Genomic DNA, 23,872 nt, shown 5'->3' with positions numbered 1-23,872 from the left:
AAGGACAACCTCTTTAATTATTCATAATGTACTGTATTTCCATCACTCAGTTCTTTTTTTGATTCATGTTTCATTCATAACTTTTTTTTTTTTTTTTTTACAGTTAGAATCAATTTAGTTACTGGACAAATGGAAACCCAGTGAGATGATTTTGTGGCTGAGCAAAAGTGAAATCTGGTGCCGAGGAGTGGGTTCTGGTGCCAAGGGAGAGCTCCGTAAGGGTTTTGGGTGGTTTGATGGGATGGTGGCTGTACACAAGTGTGCGTCCCCCCTGCAGCCTAAGAGCAGCCACATCTATCCACCACCATCCCTGGGATTTTGCCATGAATGATCTGCTGCTTGTCATTGAAGTAGAGCATGTTAATGGGGGACATCTTGGTCGGGGTACAGCAGGGCCCTGCAGAGCCTCGGGGGTTAGCGTGCTGCACCAGGTGGGTGTGCGGGTATTTCTGCATGAACATGTACTCGCACTGGCCAGAGCAATAGTTGGCTTTGTAGCGTTTGGGGGCAATGATCCAGTCCCAGCCGAACGCCTCGAAATCCACAGTCAGAGGGTAGCGACAGCAGCGAGACTCAGTGGAGTGCTCATCGCAGTCCAGGCCGAGGTTTCTCCGAGAGCGTTTGGTCGTCTCAAGAACTTTTACTTCCAGGAACGGCTGCTGGAATCAGGGGGAGGAGAGGCAGGACAGAGAGGAAGAGGTGGTTATAAGAGAACAACAACTTGGCTGACATAACAGTGAAGAAAAATACAATTTAACTAGAAGAAGAAAACCTCTGCAGTACATGACATCACTGGTTAATGGCACTTTGTTAAAAGGACATTGTACGCTTATTTGCTCGTTTTTTTTAGTTTTGCTCTTGCCCACTAAGGCTGTGATTATCGTGACCCAAATAATTTACCATAAGGATAATATTGTGATATCTATAAAACATTTGAAGAGAAAGATGCCGATGCTAACAGTCAAATTCATCTTTTGTGTGTTTTGTCTCTTTTTTGGCAAATTAATTACACCCAAAATATGAGTGTAGGAAGGTGAAGAGAGAATCTGTAATCCTAACTGTATTATTAAACTAATTTAAGTGGCGCTGGATTATCGATGATATGATCATATGTGTATGATTTACATTATATAACTATTTCATTTTGAACTATCCCCTAGTGGTAAATGGACTTGTACTTGTATAACGCCTTTCTAGTCTTACGACCACACAAAGCACTTTAACACTACATGTCATCATTCACCCATTCACACCCATTCATACACTGATGACAGGGGCTACCAGGCAAGGTGCCACCTGCCCATCAGGACTCTAACTAACCATTCACACCCATTCATACACCACAGGCACAGCTTGTGGGAGCAACTTGGGGTTAAGTGTCTTGCCCAAGGACACATCTACATGGACTAGGCGATCTAACCGCCGATCCTCTGATTGAAGGACGACCCCGCTCTACCACTGAGCCACAGTCGCCCCAACACCTCTAAAACTCACTAATTATCATGTTGTGTCTGTTGTTTTAATCTGTGCACAGACTGAAGAGTAAATGACAAGTTGTGGTTAAAAGGGGAGTGAGGTACTGTAACTGTTTGTTGACGAATAACATTTAAATCATCCACCCGGCCCTTCTGTGTCTCTACTGGTTACCCGGCAACTTCACGGCAACGACAAGACTCTGGGAAGTTACAGCTCCGAGCAGTTATTTGCCAAGAAATAGTTACAGCATGCAAGTCTCCATAAAGCCTCAGAGTGTTCGTTTTACAGTCCTGTTTGTGGATTAAACAAAATAGTTTACAAGGTGCTGGTGTGCAGAGTTTTGAACAGAACACGAAACTAACTGTTGATGCAAGACTATATATATATCTATATATATAGATATATATATATTTATATATACGTATATATATTGATTCATATCTGAGGAGGACTGCATATTGAATTAGTTTTTTTCCAAGTAAAGACACAAATATACACAAAGTCAATTGACAACTGCACTTATTTTGTGTTCGATCCATGTGTCAGCTTTCCTACAAACTCACAGAAACTGGGTTACAAGCTACAATCGTCTGATACCTCAGTAGTCTAAAGATGCCAAAGTACAGATTTAAACTGCTTCTACAAAGTGAATTAAAGAGTTCAGCATAGAGTATTCTAATGCTGTGATTTCAGCATTCTCTGACTGCTCATATTCTTGTTGTATCATTAAATGAAGTAGACACCATGATATCCGTAAGATGAAAACTAAGTGTAAATGTCAACGGAGGTGTTAGCCACTAAACAATATAAAGAAAACTAAATCTTCCTCTTTCTACATGTCAAGGAGCTGTGGAGTGATCTTCCTCTTAATATGAATAGAAACAATTCCTGGCTAATCACACTAGTAACAGCAAAACTAAAACACAAACTGATGATCCTCTATAAACAGCAGCCCAATCAGCCTTTTTTCCACAAAAAGTCAGTTTGACTTGTCACAGTAAAAACACAGGTGTAATTAATACAATTAATTAATTAATTAATGCCATTTATCTGCTTCAGTTTCATTGTGCATGTTGACTCACTGTCACACTGTTGGGACACTTGAACAGAAATGAGTCATCGGTAATGTTCTTAGTAACACCTCTGCTACAAAATGTCTGCTGTGAAAAAGGCTAATTCAAAATCAACTAGTTACACATGTGCAGCAGTTTTCAAAAGATTCTTCTACTCCTGAGAGTAAAAGAAACCAAACCAATAAGCTTAAACTGTTGATTGTCAGTGATAGTAACATTTTAGAAAACGATAACATTAAAAGCCCTCTACTTATCTGCACCACTGGTTTGTAAAGTGAGAATCTGATCTGATCGTTAACCATGACAGCAGAACAGACCGCTTTTCACAGCAGACATTGAGGCTCGTCATAGCAGGAAAATCAGCAGGTGCAAATGATAACAAACAATTGTAATACACTGAGGTGAGGTGGTTCCAGGGTCCTGGTGTCGTGCTCACTGATGAGGTTTACTGGGACACGTGATGAAACTGAGCCGTTATTAACAAGTCAAAATGTCTCCTGTCTATCACTTTTGAGCATCTAGAATTCTAAAAGAGTTGCAAAACTATTATTAATGCAAAGTTTGGCAAACATGTCCTCACTAATGTAAATGAAAATGCATTATGTAAACATAGAGGTTAGTCTTTCAATTGTAATTTCCAGTGAATTCAAGGATTTGTAACAATTTGTACATGTTAGGTTTACATCGTAGGTGTCTAACACCCACATTTTTTAATTCCCTCAATCAGGTCTAGTTATTTTTTCCAATGGAAACTTCACCTTTTATGATGTTGGTTAAAGAAAAAAATTAGGTACTCTCTCATTTAGCTTAGCTTAGCATTACTAACAGTTAGCTAATGACCAGTTTTTCTCCAAACTAAAACGTTGACACTTTGACACCCTGAAAGGAGCCAAAAGTGACAAAGAAAAACGGTTAAAATACCTACTCATCTGATATTTCACAAAAACATATGAATTAATTTGTCATTTTTAACGTAGGAACACAATGTGCTATGAGTAGAAACTGTCCTTTTCTAACGTCGATGGCTGACTCTGTATACTCGATTTGATCCATGACCCAGCAGGTCATCTGCAGGCTACCATAACCTTGACCTTTGGGCAAAGCAAGCGGATCAAATATTTTACTCTATCATGTTTGTTTTACAAAGCCTTCCTCTCCCCACAGTGATTCCAGCTGGGCTCGAGCACAGTTTTTGTGACGCATTCAAAAGAGGAAATAAGCTGAAAGACCATCGGGGTGAGACCATGTCAGCTTGGCCTTTAGGGCTTTTGTTGCAGAGAAAAAGACCCAGAGGATCAGGGAGAAGCAGAGTTTGACTCTTTCTTTGCTTGTTGTGAATTGTTTTATTTTGGTACGCCTGCCTGTGTTTTTCATCTTTTCCTTTTTTTTGGTTCAAGAATAATATTGCACACTGCTGTGTGCTCAGAGGGCAGAGATTTATTGGCAAAGACACCAGAGCTGACCTCTGATATGTGTTGTGAAGATCTGACGCAAATGATCACTTGGTAAATAGTTGGTGTTGCGTAACTTGGATGAGTGGCCTACATAATTCAACGTAGATGTATGTATGTACGCAATAACTCTGGGATTTCTGACTAGATTAATGATTCACAGATGGTTTTGCTTCATCCATGCAAACTTATTCAATACATTAGAATCAACCGAGAACATTTAAATAAAAACCTAAACAAACAAACATAAAGCATCCTTTCAACAGGAGGCTAAATGATGAGTGAAAAGCTTTAAAGGGACGTCCAAAATATTCAGAGGAACATCAGGTTACGATCCATTCACATTTTGCAAGTAGTACAATCTTTTCTACTTTATCTTTAAATATAATTGTCTGTGCAGGCACAATTTCAGTGTTCAACTCCACATGGACAGAACAATGGAAAATGGTGCATTTGCACAGAAAATGCGTGTTCATTTCAGGATTTACAAAAGGCAAATGTGAAGAATATGTGAGTGGTGGAGGCTGATCAAAACAAAGCAGCTGTTTTTTCTCATGACTGAACTAAATATAGAGAGGTCATGACTGACATGTTCAAATAGAGTGCAATGTCGATGGTATTTAGGGTTACAAATGCACGACGTTCAATAGACTCGCCATTTTAAGTTATACAGTATGTAGTCATTTTTTTCAAATCACCTTTTCACAATATGGCTAGGATTGAAATGAATCATCTACAATTTTGACACATAATGGAGCATGTGAACATGTGTTCCTACATGTAAACAGCCTTCAAAACCTTTTGCATATATATACCTAGCAGTAACGGAAATGGAGGTCTTTGAGTCCAGCCTTCAACAGATCCCTGCTGCTTCATGCCTCGGCTTCAAATCACTCCTTTCTATGTGGAGATTTACAATCAGTGTCTTTAACTAACACAACAAATGCATGTTTGTGTTCGAGGTGAACCTGTGACATAAGTCAGGGGAAGCTGTTTTCTCAACAGTGTGACTTCACGATTTAGGTTGTTGGAATGAATGCAGCTTTACAAAAACGTGTCGGCTTGTTTGTTTAAAACCATTTGTGCTTTTACAGAAGTGTAGCTGCTAGCTGCATTGGCTGTGGCCCAAAACTTGGATTTTGATGTCAATATGGTGCACACTGAATTACCTATCACTGTTTATGTCAACAGTTCATCACAGCATTTGTTATGTTTTAGTATTTGTAATGCAGATTGATGCTACATGATGCGACGCTGTCCTTTTCGTGGGGCTCATATCTCATCCACTGAGAATTAGAAGTGGTTTTCATTCATTTCACTGTAACGTGAGAAACAGCTTGCAAATGCTCAAAAGTTGCTTATGATGAACAAACCTTTACTGTGTAAATAATTTCTGCTACAATCTACAGGCTGTGTGAGATGAAGTAGCACCGATTTTAGAATCTTGTCTCTTGACACAAGCCTGTAGTCTCTGAAGTTGATTTTTATTATTTAAATTAAATAAACAGTGGCTGCCTAGAAGGTAGGAAACAATATTTATAAATCCAAAACACAGCAGTGTACTTTTACTTTTTAAAATCTGCTCCGAAACCAACACAAATCATAAAGGATGCAAGACAAATATTGTAAGGCAACATCAAATCTGATAACTAACTTGTACATCAATATAGTAGCCTGTATTGCATCCTCAGATGTGGAGGGAGAGAAACGGCTATGACATGCAGGATGACTTAAATGCCATCCTTCTTTTTCTCTACGTATACTTGTTTAAGTCAATTTTAGTCTCGTCTAGTTATCAATACACATCCACATTCTTCTTTGGATCAAGTTTTTTCTATCTAGCATGAATTTGGCTGACGTCCTTTGATTAAAATACACATTAACATTTGCAGAAATGTGAACTTTAAGAAAAGTGATTCCCCTCCTGCCCCAGGGACAGGTCTGAGGGTCCTTACCAGCCCCTCCCCCCCGGGTCGCAGTGAAGTAACTGCCAGGTCATTGCCGCTCTCATCAAAGGCGTTGATGTCAATTCCCCAGTTGGTGTGGGGCTGTTTGAACCAGTTCTGCAGCACGTGCTTAAAGTCAATACTTTGCCAGTGGCCGACCCTGGAGTTGAGCTCTATCTTCAGGGAGCGGATGCGGATGTGGCGGCTTCCCTGCTCCGTGACGGGCTTCAGCCGGAGGATCTGCAGATAGACAGTGGAGGTCTGCTGCAGCGGCCGCAGGTACACCCACAGCTGGGCCTTCAGCACCTTGGTGAACATCAGTTTGGGGCTGAACTTGAAGAGGCAGCAGCTTGGCTTCCCGTTAACCTGCACCAGGGGCTCCGCTGTGGAAAAGAGGACAGTTACATTTATAAAGGTATTGGATATGCAGTTTATTGTATACATAACATGATCAATCATCATCATCCTTTACAAAGCGCTCAACACTGATCCCGCTGTGCGTCCAGCAAGGGACTTCGTTTTCGACGATTAAATAAAGGCATATAAATGCCAAATATTATGCATAATATTCATGTTTTTATTGTGGTGCAGGTGGTGCTCTTTTCTGTCTGTTCAGTCATTCACCAAAGGAACAAGCAATGACTCTCTTCATTCATGTATTGTTAATAACTACAATCATACAAAACTGAGATGGACCCTCTCTGATAGAGCCAAGCGAGGACTAGAAAAAGATAAATGAGAATTTACTCCCAAAGACGCACAAAGAATCCACAACATCTCTCAGCAGTTTTACGAGGAACTACCAGTAGCTCATACTTTTGTCACAGCTTCCAAAAATTCACACAGCAAATAGGAAAGTTGTATTATTGAAGTGCAAACTTTCCCCTCTATGATGCTAACAAATACTATATTCTGCATGAAACGAGAGACAGTGGTAGGTACAATTATTACAAGTTGACGCTATACTCCTTTGTGTTTATGTTGTGCCATGATCCACCACCTAACATTTTAAGCTACATGTCCCTCACCACAGTTTTCTTTACTTACGAAAAACAAGCTATTCCATTTTTAAAACTATTTCTTCAATAACACAACCTGATTCAGTGTAATTCACACCTCACAAAGAGACAAACGCTATTTTGTAATAAAGTAGACATTATAAAAGGTGTAGTTTAGAGTGTTGTGATTCCTTGGCAGGTATTCCTTGAAAAGAAAGTGGTGCATGTGTTTTGCACACTGACCTTAAAGCCAGACACTACCACAGATCTGCACTTCACTGAGAAGTGATAACAAGTTGGCAGACTTTTGTGTAACTCCAGCTCAGTAAAACACTGTTGTTGTCGACATATGGGATATTGGTTGTTTTTTGCTCTGTGATGAACCTTAATTAGGACTCTTCAGATTGAGTCCAAGTCATTTACAGGAAAAACAAGCACAATCCATTTCCCAGAGAAGATAATCCGTATCTGTCACAATTTGTAAGACCGGGGTTTCGTAACTGAATGTGAACACTGCTTATTTTGGTAAACAGACTACCATTCTCTGCCCAACTGCTCATTTTAGTTACATCTGCATGAAGGCTGTCTGTTATCACATGTGCACATGGTCCTGTTGTTTGGTCCATTCTGTCAAGTTACATTTGTGATTACATCAAGGTTGATCTATTTGCATATTAAAACAAGGATCAGTAATGGTGGCCAGTGGCCAGATGGTAACCTTAGATTCCCCTGGGTCAATCGTAATGAAATGGTCTACCGCTATATTACGAATAACAAAATTAAAACATCTCAAGTTTTTTAGTGGCTCATCCTTGCTGAAAATATATTTGGAGTGTGGATTAAGGGTTATGTCAAAGAACACAAGCCAACTCCTAAAATAGGCAGATTTATTCCTGTCATGATCCTCGGCTCTGGTGTTTCTGTGATTTGCACCATATGTCAAATCTGCTCATGGTTCATTTACATAGACCTCCATCTGATATAATGACATCCATCCATTGCATTCATACATTCATTTCCATGTAAAACGTTCATTTATTAAGGGAAATTTATTCTGCATCAATCTGGCATAATAATGTGCCAACTGAATACAATAGAATATCTAATCTGCCCATTTTCTCTGAGCGTTTTTGACATATTACAACTCTAGATGTTGCAAATAAACTGTCGTTTTCTGTCATTTAGCTTGGAGGGGAGTGTTGTTCTTCCTCTTTAGAAAAAAAAAAGCGGATAAAAAAAAACAAAAACTGTTTGGAACTGTCAATCATAGCTAAATCTGAGGTTGCTCAGGCAACCTGCAAATGCTTCCTGGGTCAAAAGGTTATTTGGCACCTCAGCCTAGTTAAGAAATGGGATCAGGGGTCAAAACCGTCAGCCTCTTTACATCTCAGTGGTGCTGGGGAGGGGCAGCCCTAATAGCCAGATTGAGTTTGAAGGTCAAGGTCGACCCCATGGCAATGGTAATGTGTCTTTTTTCACAACACACGTTTGTTTTTTTAAACAGAGAATCATCTACATTCTAAAAGACACAGCAGCACTGAAACGGCCACAGTTTGTTTTTGTTTTGATTAGGGTGGAGATTCTCCAGCCAATAGTGACTTTGTTTATCAAACCTCAATTGGCCAGGAGAGAACACTGCACCAGACTGTTTTCTTCTTTTTACACTAAACAAGTGTTGTAATTGAATTATGGGCATGCATTGAGGGATATGAATTCACCGAGGTACAGATGGACTATCCATTAGAACAGTCCAGGGCGAATATTGAATAAGGGCCAAGCCAGGGACAGACGTGGTCCTTCAGCCTGTATTTCCAGGGACAGTCATTAGTGAGTGTAAATTATACAGTGTCTCACGCTGAACAAACAATATGTCAATGTTCCTTTTGGTGGGTTGCTGGGGTCACAGCAATTAACGTGGGTGGTGTTGTGTTTGCTCATCAGCACAAAACTGGGAATGAATGATTCTGCAGTTTGCTTGGGGTTTACGTGTGATTACTACTTTTTGTTGTTTTTAATAGCTGCAGATGGGGACCGACACACACCAGCTCTTCCTTTGCAAACAGTTTGTATCGCTTTTGTTGAATTCTAGGAAGAAAACAAAGAAACACAGCAGAGCTGAAATGGTTCAGCTTCTCGAGCGGAGACCTTTTCTTGAGGAGTAATCTGAGAAGCGGGGCCCATATACTGTGATCCAGTAAGGACCTCCGTTATTAAACACACATGCACAACATATGAGCTACGTCATGTTAAACAATGACTGCATTGATAGGTGAAATCAATTTGTGCATTTATAGATCCTGTAAGTGCACAAGTAAGAGGCAAACCACAGAGGATGAATGCCTGCAGCTTAATTGCACCCCACGTCTTGGCAGAGTGTTCCACTTGTGCAAAATGAGCAAAGCTAGCTTGTAAAGACATTTAATGCCTCTACCTGAACTAACTTAGCTCCTGCTGCCATAACACATTATTGCTAAAAGAGCTCATAATTTTACTGCAACTGCAGGACTGTTTTTATGGCTTAATTTTCCTGAACAATTTGCTTAGTTATACTTCAGTTTTTCAACCCTGCAGTAAGGATATGAACTCTGATTTTGCATTCAGCACCACCTACTGGAGCAACGACAACACCTCTCTCCTCGGGCAAACTGTAGATGCAGATAGAAACTAGTCCTTATACAGAAATAACGCTTATGTTTATCAAAAAGTAAAGAACAAGTAAAGTTAAGTATGGACAGAGGCTGTGTTTTTCCAAAGGAAACCGGCTTGTTTGCTTTTCCTCCTCATGTTCCCAGCCTACTTCATTATTATAGCAGCTTATTTCCCTGTGGTATAATTGCAGCATATGCAGCGCATGAATTTTACTGCCAGCACGCAGCAGGCCTGCAGGTGAGCCTATCAAACATCTGGCGGACTCCCTGGGTACCTGAGTCCCATAGTTAGCCCAGAGCCTATATGAGTATATTAGGGGGAGACATATGTATATAAGAGTTTATTCACCATGCCATCTGTCCATTTTAATATGACCGTAGCCTGTTTCAAAGTTAAATGTTCTTAATAATCAAATGCAGTAATGTTGAGCCAGTTAAACAGTTAAAAAACAGATGGAGAGGGAAAGTTAAGGTGCAGTTATACAATGAATAGTTAACACATGTTACCGGCGAGGCTGCACTAATGTTGGCAGTATGGTAAATGGACATTTATCAATCTTTGATTTCCATATAGAAGACATGTAAAAAAACAGAGTTGGCAGAGTTCACAAAGATTTCTATGCTGCTGCTTCTCACACTTCCCCACACTTTCAACTTTAGCAACAAAGAGCAACTTCACAATACTTAGTGCAATTACAAGACCCCCACCCAATGATCATAACATGATATAATGCATTAGAAAGCATAATAAATGAATCTAAGAGTTGAAAACTGGGAGCAGTTTCATATCTCTATATCAAATTTGTCAAGGCTCTTTGTCAAATGTCAGGCAGCAAAGTAAAAAAGTAAATGATGAATTTGTTTTACAGTGAATGGTAACAGGATTTTTATATCCATTTTTTAAATAATTTATCACAAAATATTTCTAAATTTTAAAATGATCTACACACATCTAGCTCATATTTTAAAACAAATTCATTAGAGTTCACTTCTTTATCCAAACTCTTGAAAGGCGGTCACGCTGTGTACATGTGCTGTAACATCAAATCAGGTGAAAATCTGGAGCTAAAACGAGGCAGCGAGAGAAACGGTCATCTATTGTTAATATCCAAATGGATAATTTAAAATGGTATAAACCAAGATAGGAGTTTCATTTGCATATATATATCTATATTTTCTTTTCTTAATGGGAAATGCAAATGTGCCATTTTGGGGTGAGTGTGTGTTTGGGAGCCCTCATGTTGAATAAATGTGACTCTAGGGTATCCCCACGCACCTCGGTATATTAATCATCGTGACACGTTCACGACCCTTCTAATAAGACAGGGGCCACAGTGCACCCCCTCAAACATCCCACCCCACCCCAGCCCCACTCCCTCTTTGTCTCTCGGTCAGTCCCAAGGGACGGGAGAGGGTGGTGGGGGAGGCCTGGCTCGAGCTGGGGATGGAGATGAGGGGGGTGTGTGTGTGAAGTTAGACCCCCTCATTCAGAAGCCCTCCCTTGGGACAACGGCAGGCACAAGACTCCTATTAGGACTGAGAACAGTAGCCCCCCAGGAGCAACAAAAGACACCTCCTAAAGCTCCCTGTTCTAGCTCAGTGAACACACACATGGAAACATGCAACTACACATAAACACACGACATACACAAGCTCCAAACTGACTGTCTTCAGCAAACAGAATCATTGTCTTTAGTGTTGGGGTTATATGTGTTTCTATTAGGAGGGAAACGTCTGTGGGACATCTCCAGCAGGACGGGGACGGATGATGAAAAGAGCGAGCGTGCAGTGAACTGCAATTAGGTGGACAGCTGGACAGCAGGAAGCATGCTGGGGTCTTACCGCTTGTGTTTATGTGCATCCACACATACATGCAAGACGTTAACGTCAGAGGACAACGCTCTGCTCTGTTTTAAAAAGTTAAATCCAAACTCAATTTTTGACATATATAAAAGCAGATATTTAAACAAGACAAGACAGGAAGGTGGTTTTGATTGATTAGCAGGCTCTGTTTTTAATGCTGCTGCTTTGGATTGGTGACAGGCTTCAGTCAGATAAAGAACAAATACTAACATATGCATGTGAATTCAATGGGTATTTTTGTACTGTATTTAAAGGAAACACCACTGCCATATGACAGTCTAAGACAGCACTTAACAGTTGTTATATTTTAAGACTATCATGCACACTTGAATTGCATTTTAGCTGCTGATCATTGTGGTCCAATCAACATTAAACCTGTACAAGTACAGAGAAAGTCTTTAAACTAACATGACTTGGCTAAAACTATTTAGCTTTTGCTATTTGGAAGCTGAGCATAGTTTTGTAAACTCATACCAAGCAGCAGCCCGCAGTTGTGATTTTGTTATTGTGAAGCATTGAAGAGGACATTATCTTCAGTGGTGTTTATATTGTAATTAGTAATTTATATTTCACATTTCTTCTGCTCAGATGAATCTCCACCAAGTTGACAGGCATAGCCAAAACATACAGCAAACTAAAATGTTGTTGTTGGAAATGTATCTCTGTCTGAAATGTGTTGCAACTTAACAGTGTGTTAGTATACCCACGTGTCAATTTGGCAGTGACCCTCTTGAGAGATTAGCGTTTTACAAATGGCTGAAGCCCAGAGGCGAGGGCTTCAACAGGGACGTAGCTCAGAGGTGACTGATGGAAAACAGAAGGAAGAGAATAAACACTTGAGAGGCGGTTAGAATTTCAGCCATTACTGTTTAGAGAAACTTCAAACTCATATAGATTTAACAGATCGTCTCTTGATTTGCAGGCTGACCATATGCCACTGAGCATGGTGATTTGTATTTCTTCAATCGTATGCTGAGTTATTTCACTGTAGAACATGATACATCTGTTGATTATATTTAAACAACCCGAAGACAAAATGAACACCTATTATCAACTTGCACTGCAAAGGAAGTCTGTAAACAAATGTCACAAAGGAAATCTGCAAAACTGTGCATGACAGAAACCTGGTCACCTTCATCAGTTTGAGTCTTTTACAACTTACTTATTTACTCTTGCTTAATGTAACACAGCTAACCCAATATACAAACTCTGCAGCAAAAAAAACAAAAGAGTATGAGTCTACTCTGTAACAGAAACTAAAGCAGTTCAGTTCATATCATGTTAGCTAACATCACTACAACAAAGATAAATTACTGGTTGGTGACTTAGTTTGTTCATCTCAGCAGTTATGTGAAGACCTGTAGCAGAAGGATTATAATTCAAACTTCCTGACTGCTGATCTTCTGTTGTTGGTTGAATTGTTTGTTCACTTGTTTGATGGAGCAACTTTTAATAAAAGTCTGTTCTACATCATCACATGCTAGTGACCTACAGCAACACATACTGTAAAAACAAAACACAAAGACTCAGGTTTGACCTCTGAGCCTTTCTCTCTAGTGAGTCATGGCCACGGGTATTTTTTCATGTGTTTTAGAATAACGTAATTGTTAATGTGACATTTCATAAGGAAAAACCGAGATTGACATTAATGCTGTTCAATGAAACCAGAGCAGGAACCAGGTGCAACTCTCCACAGGCCATCTGAGAAAAGCTCTATTAATTTATATTACAGTACATGTGTGTTAGAAATCATTCAACAATGCCATTGAGCTGCTGTAACAATAAATTGCATTAGACACATTTTCTGCACTTTTTGTTGTTGTTTTACTATCACTTAACCATGTGTTTAATTTACTATTGAGTACAGAAAACTATTCTTCCCCCAAAGACATATAACATGTTTAATATTGTGTGTCCTATGTCTGAGATTATTTGTCTGTGATAACATGTGATTTCTTCACTGCAGAGGACCAGTAGGTTGATCCTAGTGCATTCATGATCCTTCACTGGCTTCCCAATCGTGAACACAGCAAATCGTGTTTGCTGAAATGAGGAACGACCAGAATTGAGGCACTGCTACTGCGATATGAGCTGATCATTTTTCCCCATGCCATCCATGTTCTAGACATCGTACATGACTTTTGATACTTTACAAGCAAAATAATAAAAATACCTATCCTAATTATGCAGATGACACCCACGTGTATCTCTCTCACCCAGTAGTCCCAATGCTACCTCAGACTCAGAAAGCAGTGTATTTAACAAATCAATGATTAGATAATACAGATACAGACAAAACGCATGTAGTATTTTCTCTTTTGAAACATCACATGTCTCTCTGGTAGCAGTCTGATAAACGCTCTCCGACACCAAACTAAACATGGAGAAGCACTATTAAGTTGTTATGCTCCATGTAGCTGAAACAAACTTTCAGAATATTTAAGACAATGAAGTTCACCTGTAAAAGCAGTTTAAAAACGAGTTTGCTCATCATCTTAAGACACAACATGCATGCACCATGGCATGAGGGGGACTGATCAGCATTGATGAATTTATTGTCACTCAACCTGAGAGTTCTCTCAAACTGAGCGACCAGCCATAGACTGTAGGTGGACGTAGTCATCATGACGTCCCCTGTTGGTTTATGAACTGCAGTTTTAAAGCCTAGAGTTCAGAATTCGGCACTGTCGCCATCTTGGCTTTTGGCCTTCACCATCTTGTTTTTTTGGAACCAGAAGTGACACAAAAGGGTGGAGCTAAGTACACCGAGGCTAAATTAGATGACGAAGAAATGCAAAGACAACTCCTACACCGGACAACACTGTGGCAGCGACCTGTCAATCACTAGGTAGCCACTCCCTAAAGCATACCCTGCTTTATCATCTATTTTACACTAAATGAGACCCCAACTTTCTAAATGAACATCATGCTGCATTGAAGAAGATTAGAAACTAGTGATTGAAACCATAAAGTCACAATGTTTACTGAGGTAATAAAACAAGTGAGAAGTAGGGTCATTTTCTCATAGACCTCTATGCAATCAGACTTCTCTTTGCAACCAGAGGAGTCGCTCCCTGCTGACTAATAGAAAGAATGAAGGTTTAAGGCACTTCTGCATTGGCTTACCTTTCCAGACCTGACACCAACAGGTCAGAATTGCTTTTCCAAAATACTGTATATGTCCTTGAAACTAATCAGTGGTCAATATGTGAGTATTGGATTAATCACTAAAAAAATGTGCCATATTTCTGCCTGGAAGTATTTCTGTTTGAGTGCACTCAGTTACTGAAAAAAATCTCTGAAGCCACCCAAATCTGCCAGCGTCTCGGCCAACTTTTCTCGAAAGACAACGTTTAGTTTATTGTGACCAACCCTCCGTCTAGGAAGCATTTACTCCCACACTGTTATTTTCTAAGCAACGTGAACATATCGTTCCCTTTATGAGCTGTGTTGTACATTATATAAATCAAACTTGGCTCTTGTCCCTAAAGAAATCACTTCGACTGTGAATTTTCCCTAATGAACTTCCTGGGGTGATGTGGGTATGGAAGGCGGAAATACAACCACAGGTGATAAATACAGCGAGAAGCTGCTCACCAGGAAAATGGCTAATTAAATTTTCATGTTGATAATGATGAGGTAATCCACTGTTAATTGTGCTTCCATCCGACACAGTGGCTCCCTCATGGGATCAAGCATTATGCCCATGCAGCATTTCCTTTGCTTAAACGCCTCATAGATTTAATGGACTCTTCCATAAACTGATCCTCAGCAGCTCCTTGCACACGACCACACAGAGCCTGAACGCATCCATCAACAATAATCCCCTCAATGATCTCCATTTTATCTTTTCACTCCCCTCCTCCTCCTCCTCCTCCTCCTCCTCACTCGTGTCCCTACACAGGGCTTAATTACTGGTGTGAAGTAATTATTTCCTTTATTAGTGAAACGTAACATCTGTTTCAGGTCTTTTTAATTGTACCTATAAAACCCTTGCATGATTTCTGTCCCTTTAGGATAGGACTGGGCTGCTTGTTGCTCCCTGTGGACTCCCCCACCCCCCCACCCCTGCAGCATGAGCTGCGATGCACCTAACTCGATCACTGTCTTTGAAATCCTTTAAAGAACCAACGCGGAGCTCACCAGTGCTCACCAGCAGTAAAAGGAAAGATTGTCTTTTTTTTAACAAGGGGGCCAAAAATATTCTTGCACAGCCATGTCTCCAAACTGACATTAATGCAGTCTTACATCCGTTCTCTCAAATTCTCCGTGTAGTATATTTGGTAAAGCATGCATTAATTCCGAAGCAACATATTCCAAAATGCCAAGAGAAAAGGCCGGCTGCAGGAACTGGTACACGGGAGCGTGGGAATAGGGGAAGGAGGGTGAAAGGAGTGAGATTCCTGAGGTCCTGGGGAAATTTTGTCCCCGTATTAATAGACTTTGGTCCCTTTGAAATTTTATTAGCCATAAAGTTGACAGTATGTTGTGCAATTTCTACAGACCTTTCTTTCTTATGTTTTTACTTCTTTTTAAACAAACCGGTCGTGCCCCTCAGTGTCCAAACAATTCAACACCAAAGTTTATCTTTCCCTCAACTGATGCCAGCAACTACACAGGGAGAACAGGTGTCATCGTCAAACTGAGACCTCCATGGAATAAATAAATCTATAAAAACCTCACATAGTCATCAACTTCCATCAAACACTGGCCAGTGAGTTGGAGACAGTCCGACTTCTGCTGCTCTGTCCTTTTAGCGCTCTCCCTCTTAATTTTTATGGTTCCTGCACCTTCAGGAAATGACCCTTTTATAGGGTCAACACTATAAAAGACTTGTTTTTTTGTGGGAGGGGTTAGTGGATGAGTGTGTGTGTGTGAGCATGTGTGTGTATGTGGTGGGGGATAAGTGTTCAAGTTACTACCGGTTCGTCTTTGCTGCCAAAGAAAGAGACCCGATGAGGTTAATAGTCTCCTCTTCCAATATATCACATAGCTGTGAACTCTGTGACCCTTTTTGTCAATAGGAGAACTTTTCTCTGGAGTGTGTGTGTGACTGTGTGAGTGTGTGTGCCTGAGAGAGCATCCTCATGTGTCTACACAAGTGTGCACATGTGGAAATGTGTACATTCATGCCTTTACATGTGTGTAGATGTTTATTTTTCAACTCAAGAGTTGTGTAAGCCTGTGCTTGAACTGAATGTGCCTCATTTAAAGAGGATTACATAATAATGGCAGTATAGCACTTCCTAATGTTAGCCTACACACAATCATGATGGACAAGATCAAATTGTGGCTATGAAATAGTTTAACAAAGTAAGAAGTTTCAAGAATAGCTAAATGGAAATAGGAAATGTTTCAAATGCGAAGTTCTTTATGTCTAAACCTCAGTTTTCATGCCTTTAAAATGTAAAGTTTTTCCTTGCAGATAGTCATTGATTTCCTATGTTTTGGACACACTGCTATGAAAAATGTAAACATGGAATAAAGGCTCAGAGGGAGGGTAAGTAAGTGCTGCTCTCTGCTGGATTCTCTCTTACCGGACAATGTCAAAATTACTCAAAATGTCACAGAACAGAAATTAAGTTTTCTCAAGAAGATGATGCATTAAGCTTTTCACAAACAACCTAAACTCAAGTCAAGAGTATTCCTAGGCCACAAAGGTGCCTCTTCTCCTTAAATTGTTTTCCTGATGTGCTCTGGCAGGACTGTTTTTTAGCAGTCAATGTTGCTGGAGTATGGAACAGTGTGCCGTTAATCAGCATCAGAACATGCACACAGAGACAGAGTAAAAGAAAGGAGCAATAGGCCCCTGATGGGAGAGGAAGGTCTGCTCTAAATGTCTTGGACAGGTGACAAATGGGAGACTTGTGAGGTCAGATCCTCACCACACCTCAGGCAAAACTGAGATCCAAAATACACACTACGCACGCATGATTAACCACATAAATCAACATATACAGACAGCTCATATGTTAATGCAATATATTTGTTAATAAAAATCGACACTCGTTCACAATGTTGCGCTAGAAAATGACCCTGATAAACTGCTCCAAACTGACTCATTTTTAATGCATGAACAGCAAGCGGAGCGGTTACCTACACAACACACTACATGGAGGGAGATGTTTTAGTGCCGCACTATGATATAAATAGCTGTACTTTTCCATGAAATTTCATAGTAATTAGAGACCAGGAAGCATGGACCCTCTCAACCCCCACTGCGGCACCCACGTACCTTGAGTGAATACTAAGAAGCAACTCTGGCACGTGTCCAGTTCAGTATGTACTGTGTGAACTCACATGGCCCATCAAAGGCAGTGCACGACTGTGAAAGGGTGATTGGGTTCGAGGTGCGCAGGGAATAGTGTTTGAAGTCCTCCTTCTATCAGAGAGACAGAAAAGGCACTTTTAATCCCGTGAGATCACTAAGGCGCCACAGGCAAAAAGAGATGCACTCATTCTCTCAACTCTTCCATGGGTACCGGAGAAAAAGAAGAGGAAGGAGAGAGGGGGCTAACAGGGAGGAAGGTGGGGGGGATAGAGGGAGGGGGTGAGGGGTGTGACAGAGAGAAAGAGATGGAGAGAAGGAGCAGATGATAAAAACTGCAGCTGACGTAAAGAGATGAGGCAAACAGAGCAGAACAGGAAGTGCTGTCACATGACAGATACAGCAGTAATGTCAGTCATTAGCTCCTCTGGCTGGCACAAGGCCATTAGAAATATGCAATTAGCCAGCGTCATGCATAATGCCTTTTTTTTTGGCTTGAGAAGGTGTCAAATCGCTTTCATGGTGTGTTCATGTGTGCGTGAGGCTGTGCAGAGGTTGGGAAGCAAAGAGTCAAAAATGCACTTTGAGGATATTGTTGATTTCACTTGTAATGTGTAGATGAGTGCGTTAAGCATGCAGAGTTTCATCTCGTCTGTATTTAGAGGTTGAGAGGGAATAATAATTAATGTAGGTTTGATCTGCACATCAGAGAGATAACAGCAAGTTATTATAGAAGATCTTCATTGTCAGCATGAATTGCATACATGCTGTGTGAGTGAGCAAGTGATATTAATGGAAACAGAGGGGGATACTGTAGATAGATAGACAGATTATTTTGTGGAAATGTCCTAAAAATATCTGGCCCATCAAAAAAACAGTTGACAAATGACAAATCAAACATTTTACGCTGCCTCTTTCAATTCACCTGTAAGATGTAAGACATCTCTTTAGGATTACCGGATTGATCACATCAGTCCGGATTAAAAACATCTCTCAGAGTAAACAACTATAAAGTTCACAGAGATGTTTGCAAGTAGTTTAAATAATTAACAGCTAAAAGCTTCTTGGTGAAATAGGAAGGATAGAGATCAAATTCAGATGACTTTTGAGTCTGCAGCTGATTTGCAGTAATCACAGATAATATATTAAAATATACCTATGCCAACTATAGCGATAGATAGATTGATATATGGATAGATAGATATTATAATGAGGAATTAATAGTGTCAGACATCAGATGAGGCCAAAGTCTCTTGCACATAGGCGTATCTTTGTTCGTGGGGTGAAAAAAACTGATTATTTGGAGTGTGTTTTATCTGCCTTATGCAGAATATATTACGTGTGTAAATGTTGTTGAACCCCGCGATTCACCAGGAAAAGGTCACACACTCCCCTCGACCTTAAGTGATTCTCTGTCTTTGTGTACTCGTAGTGAAAAAAAAACGAGCTGCGCCCATAAACTTCGCATTTAAAAGGCAAGTGCGGTCGAGGGGGGCCGCTGCGTGAGGGGAACAATAGCAGCTTTTTGGACACACTTTTTCTCCCTGCGATGAACAGCAGGGAAACCGGTAGAGCCGCCTATAAAAGACCGATAGAGCACAGCTGCCAGGGTTCAACAGTAATTTTATAAAATGTCTCCAAGGGGGCCTGCCTGCGGTTTATCTGTGGTTTTATGGGAAATTATAAGCGAGCGAGCAAATTGTTAGAGGGGCAATAATCAGGGAGCCTCATAACGTGATCATGACTCCAGAATTTAGGGCCTTTATGCAAAAGAATACCTAAAAGAATGAAGTGATGCAACTGCCAGCCAAATGCTGCTTTATCATTAGTAATGCACTTGACATTCACACGGGTCCGTCATGCGTTTACTCCCCGTCAAACACACAAAAGGCATCTAAAAGGGGAAAAGTTTGAACATGACAGCAGGTGGCTGAGAAGCTAAACACTAGACTGCTGCTACAACAGGGCTCAGCCCTCCATCATCATCATCATCGTCATCGTTATCATCACCACCATCTATACAAAAGTTCATCAGGCCATATTGGAGCTGTCTGTTTCAGTGACGAGGCTCTTTATACCGCTGATTATTGATTTGTCAGCTTCACGCGTAGTCCCTATTTTGACAGCAGTGGCCATCAGCTGACTTTTTTTTTAAATATTATCAGTCAGACACACAGAGTGGACCCTCAATCTCAAAAAGTAGGTTTGGTCACTGACTTGAATGAGCACCAGCTTCCACTGTCCACGGAGCAGGCCTGAGTCACTTGAACCTATCTGCTTGGCAATTACGCACATGACGCATTTGGAGAGAATAGTGTTGGGTTGTAAACTATTACTTACGCTCAGAGGCCATGGTGATCACGGACTCCGTGGTGGCGTGGTACTCATCCTCCTCCATAAACTCATCCTGGGACGACGCGTCTCCCTGGAAGTCGTGATGGTCCAGCAGCTGCTGGAGCGGAGGCGCCTTGGGCAGCAGCTGATTCACCACCTCCCGGCTGATGTTGGGCGCTTGCTTCAGACGCAGCTTGCTCAGTATCTGGGACTTGATGGTCTCCAGTCTCAGCACTTTGCTCTGCTCCCTCCAAACACAGGCGGAGCACTCGTGGGAACCAGCGTCCTCGTCCAGCAGGGACAGCCCGGCGTCCGTGGGCGTCTCGCTGGCAGAAGGCAGCAGCAGATTGGGCTCATCGCTCCCCGACTGTCCTAAGGAGATGAGCACCATTAAGCACAGTAAGAAGTTGTACCTCGGCATGACGATGCGTGGACACCAGGCAATGCAACTTTTTTCCTTTCTGTTTCTTGTCTGTTCACTCGCTATATCCCGTTATATCCCCTCTCTCGGATGTGCGCCTCTCCTTTCCTTACCCTACAAGAGTCAGGCAATCAGTGACATGCATCTAATCCAATACGATCAACCCGAAGTTGCTGTTTTTGGCAGCAGGAGATTCTGCAATCAATTTTCCCAACAAAAAAAAAAGTACGTCCCAGTGTGTCTCGGTACAGACTGTTTGGATTGAAAGTGAACAAATTACGTGTCTGATGAATGCATAGCACGCTCACGTGTAGTGTAGTGGCTGTTTTGGGATCTTCTGTACAATTTAGTCCATGGAGGTGTGTGAATGTTCAGAAGTGTCACTGAAAAATGTGCAAGTGCGGCCAAAAAGGGGCTCTTTATATATCTCAGCTGCCCGGTGTCGTAATCCGTCTCCATTGGCTAAGATTGCAACAAAAGGCTTTTAGGTCTGTCACCAAGTCAAGAGGGACAGAGCGAAGGGAGGGTGCACACACTGTTATGAGAGTATAAATGTTTTACAGTGCACAAACAATGTCTCACATTAGAGATATTGCCCAATTAGGTTATTATGATGATGACATAATACGGCTCATTGCGCCTGTTGTTACAAATGGTTTATTATGGTGTAAATTGAAAATAAGCTTCATGGACTCAAAACGAATTCATTAACTCCTAAATCACATGCATCTATATATTTGCGATGCATTTTAACAAGAAACTGATGAGGAATCTCCATGTAGACCTATGGTTAAATGCTTATTATTTAGAAGTTGCACGAGCTTGTCCGATGGAGGGCTGTCTAAACTCAGCGTCAAAGTATCTGCCAGGAAAGTAATAAGAGATCTTTTCATTTCAAATCAAGGGCTCTAAATTGCACAAACGTGGTTTTAAGAAGGCTGCATTCAACGCTAACAATAAAAGATGTATGTTTAATAGATTCATTTAAGTCATGCAGTAGCAGCAGGTCTGCTAAGACTATAGGCCTATATGCGGTTATTGACATTATATTTGCACTGATCAGGGTAGTTTGTATAAGCCTTATGGAAATGTCACATTTTAATCGTTTCCTGATTAATTATGGATTGTAGAATCTAAAGTCTTCTGAGTGTCCATTTGAGCTGTAAACCCACAGTATGTCAAGACATAGGACCTGAACAAAATGTTGCCCAACTTCAAACCACTGCTGTATTCATTACTAATAATCTGCTTAATGAAAGCTGTGATATTTCTGGAACTGATTTCTTTATGTACAAATTGTACTTCACGGAGCAATGAGCCGCCTGCTCTCAGTAAACCATCACTGACCCACTAGTGTCATCTGCTGGAGGGAAACACAGTTGCAGCTGCAGAACCGTTCATGTTTCAGTTATAATATTATAGTTACCATGTGTGCTGCATTTTTCATTGCTTGTTGCAGTCAGATTGTGGTACTTTATTGTGAAACACGGCCCAGTCATCATTTAGCTTGACAATATTAAATCTTTATAGATCAAATACTGATAGGACTAGAAGTTAGTGAGGATCGAGCATTAGAGCAACTGAAAGCAATCCTGTTGACTGTTGTCTCTTTATAAGGCTTCCCAGACATCACATTCCCTTCTTTCCACTTTGATGGAAGGAATCAGTGTTACTAAGCAACAATTACACATCACTTCACTGGTGACCTGAAACTTCTTCAAAGATTAATATAGTTAGAGTGACAAAGTTTACCAGCTTTCTCTGAATGAAATAGATGAAAACCATAAGAGTCCTCAAGGGATAAGATAACAAAGGTGTTCACCGTTTTTATTTTAGCAAAAATGCATGTCCCCGCACGATGTGTTTGAAGGTTTTCATGTTATATGCAGATGAAATGTGAATAATCAATAATAGTCTTGAGTCTCAGGCACCAAGACCTTCTTTCCAGAGAGGAAGCCTCATTTCTGAGTCTGAGATCACAGCTTCAGGACCTGCTGGACTTTTTGACCGTCAATCCAACCTTCTGATGCTGAGCATCTGTCTGTCGATGATTATCAAGAAATTCAGAGTGCAATGCTGATGCTATGGAACAGGAAGAGAGCTGTAAAGTAGTTCATATGCTCCTTTATATGAATAAAATCAATCAAAGCAGCCAACTCTTCAGTCATTGTATCCACCGTGAACCTCACTCAATATTTTTTTATCAGTGAAGGCATTTTGACAAAAAGGTGTATATTAGAATTATTGATTGCTTGATTCCATTCAGCTGCATGCTTTGGTTTCATGGTGCTGGTATTGTGCACTTTCTGTCACACTGTAATGGCTTACCTCAAATACAACTGAGCCATCGTTGATGTTATTAGTCACAGCTTTGCTTTTCCTACTTAGACAAGTCAAAATATCTGCGCATAGGCATGCATAAATCATGTTATAGTAATAATCTATCAATGAATGAAGTAAAGCACAATTTGATAGATTAATTGATAAAAGAGATCAATAAACGTAAAGGCTGCAGGAGGGAATGAGAGGGCTTGTCTCTGTAGATCCACACAGACATAACAGATGTTGTGCTCCGTTGAGTTGTCTGATCTGATACCCAGATCATGTACACCGTGGAGCAAATATTATATAATGTAAATAGAAGTTCAAAGTATTTTGTATTGTTGACAGTGGAATTATAGGTGGTTTCAAATATTGTTGCTTAATGAAAGTAGAAGATGCTGAAACTGAGTGAAATAAAAACCCCAGAGGTCATCAAATAGGGAAACTCTATAAATATTGTGCATAATCTTATAGACATTTCCCTAATTGACCCTAATTTAGCACCTTAGTTATATTTGCGATGTTATGTTTTATTTTTGCATTCTTGAACTGCTTCAAAAGTCCCTCTGGATGAATAAAGTTAAGAATACAGTTTATTTTCTTATTTTATCTTCAGCTTTTGGTATCCGTGGGATTTGGGAGAGTGTTTGAACAGTGCTTGACAATCCATCTAGCTCTTGTGATGATGATGACTCTAATTTTGCATGGTGATTGGCAGAGACGAAGATTTTTTGATGTAGCCTATTTGTATTGTAATTAAGTGTGATGAGTTGCTTTTTTCTATTATACTCTCTTCCACTGAACTTCCCTCATCTACAAAATTTCCACAAAATTCACACAAACCATAAAGCTCACCTGAACATCCCTGATAGGCCTTGTTTTCATTGAGGAGTTGAAATGCGTCATGGTTGTTAACCGAACCTTAAAACCTTTTTTTTTAAACTGCCAACAGTTTCAAAACAGTGATCTTTGACTTCTCTCTGTGTCTGTGTGGGTGGAGTGAGGGCGGTGTTAAACACAGTTTGGTCCTCGTGGCTCTCCGTAGACCACGACCTGGGCGTCGGCAAAATAC

General features: G+C 40.5%; 1 protein-coding gene across 1 annotated transcript; it reads right to left on the bottom strand.

Moving 5' to 3' along the window:
- Positions 1–278: 278 nt before the first annotated feature.
- Positions 279–20,478, bottom strand: LOC306715950 (growth/differentiation factor 11-like; the record flags this gene model as incomplete). Its single annotated transcript, XM_079186456.1, has 3 exons — positions 279–659; positions 5,956–6,329; positions 20,064–20,478. 3 exons carry the CDS (start codon positions 20,476–20,478, stop codon positions 279–281), a joined length of 1,170 nt encoding a protein of 389 aa, XP_079042582.1.
- Positions 20,479–23,872: the final 3,394 nt, after the last annotated feature.

Source organism: Pholis gunnellus (assembly GCF_910591455.1).
Source record: "Pholis gunnellus genome assembly, chromosome: 3".
Classification (NCBI taxonomy): domain Eukaryota; kingdom Metazoa; phylum Chordata; class Actinopteri; order Perciformes; family Pholidae; genus Pholis; species Pholis gunnellus.
Note: the sequence above shows the minus strand (reverse complement) of the source record. Positions and strands in the feature narration are given on the sequence as shown.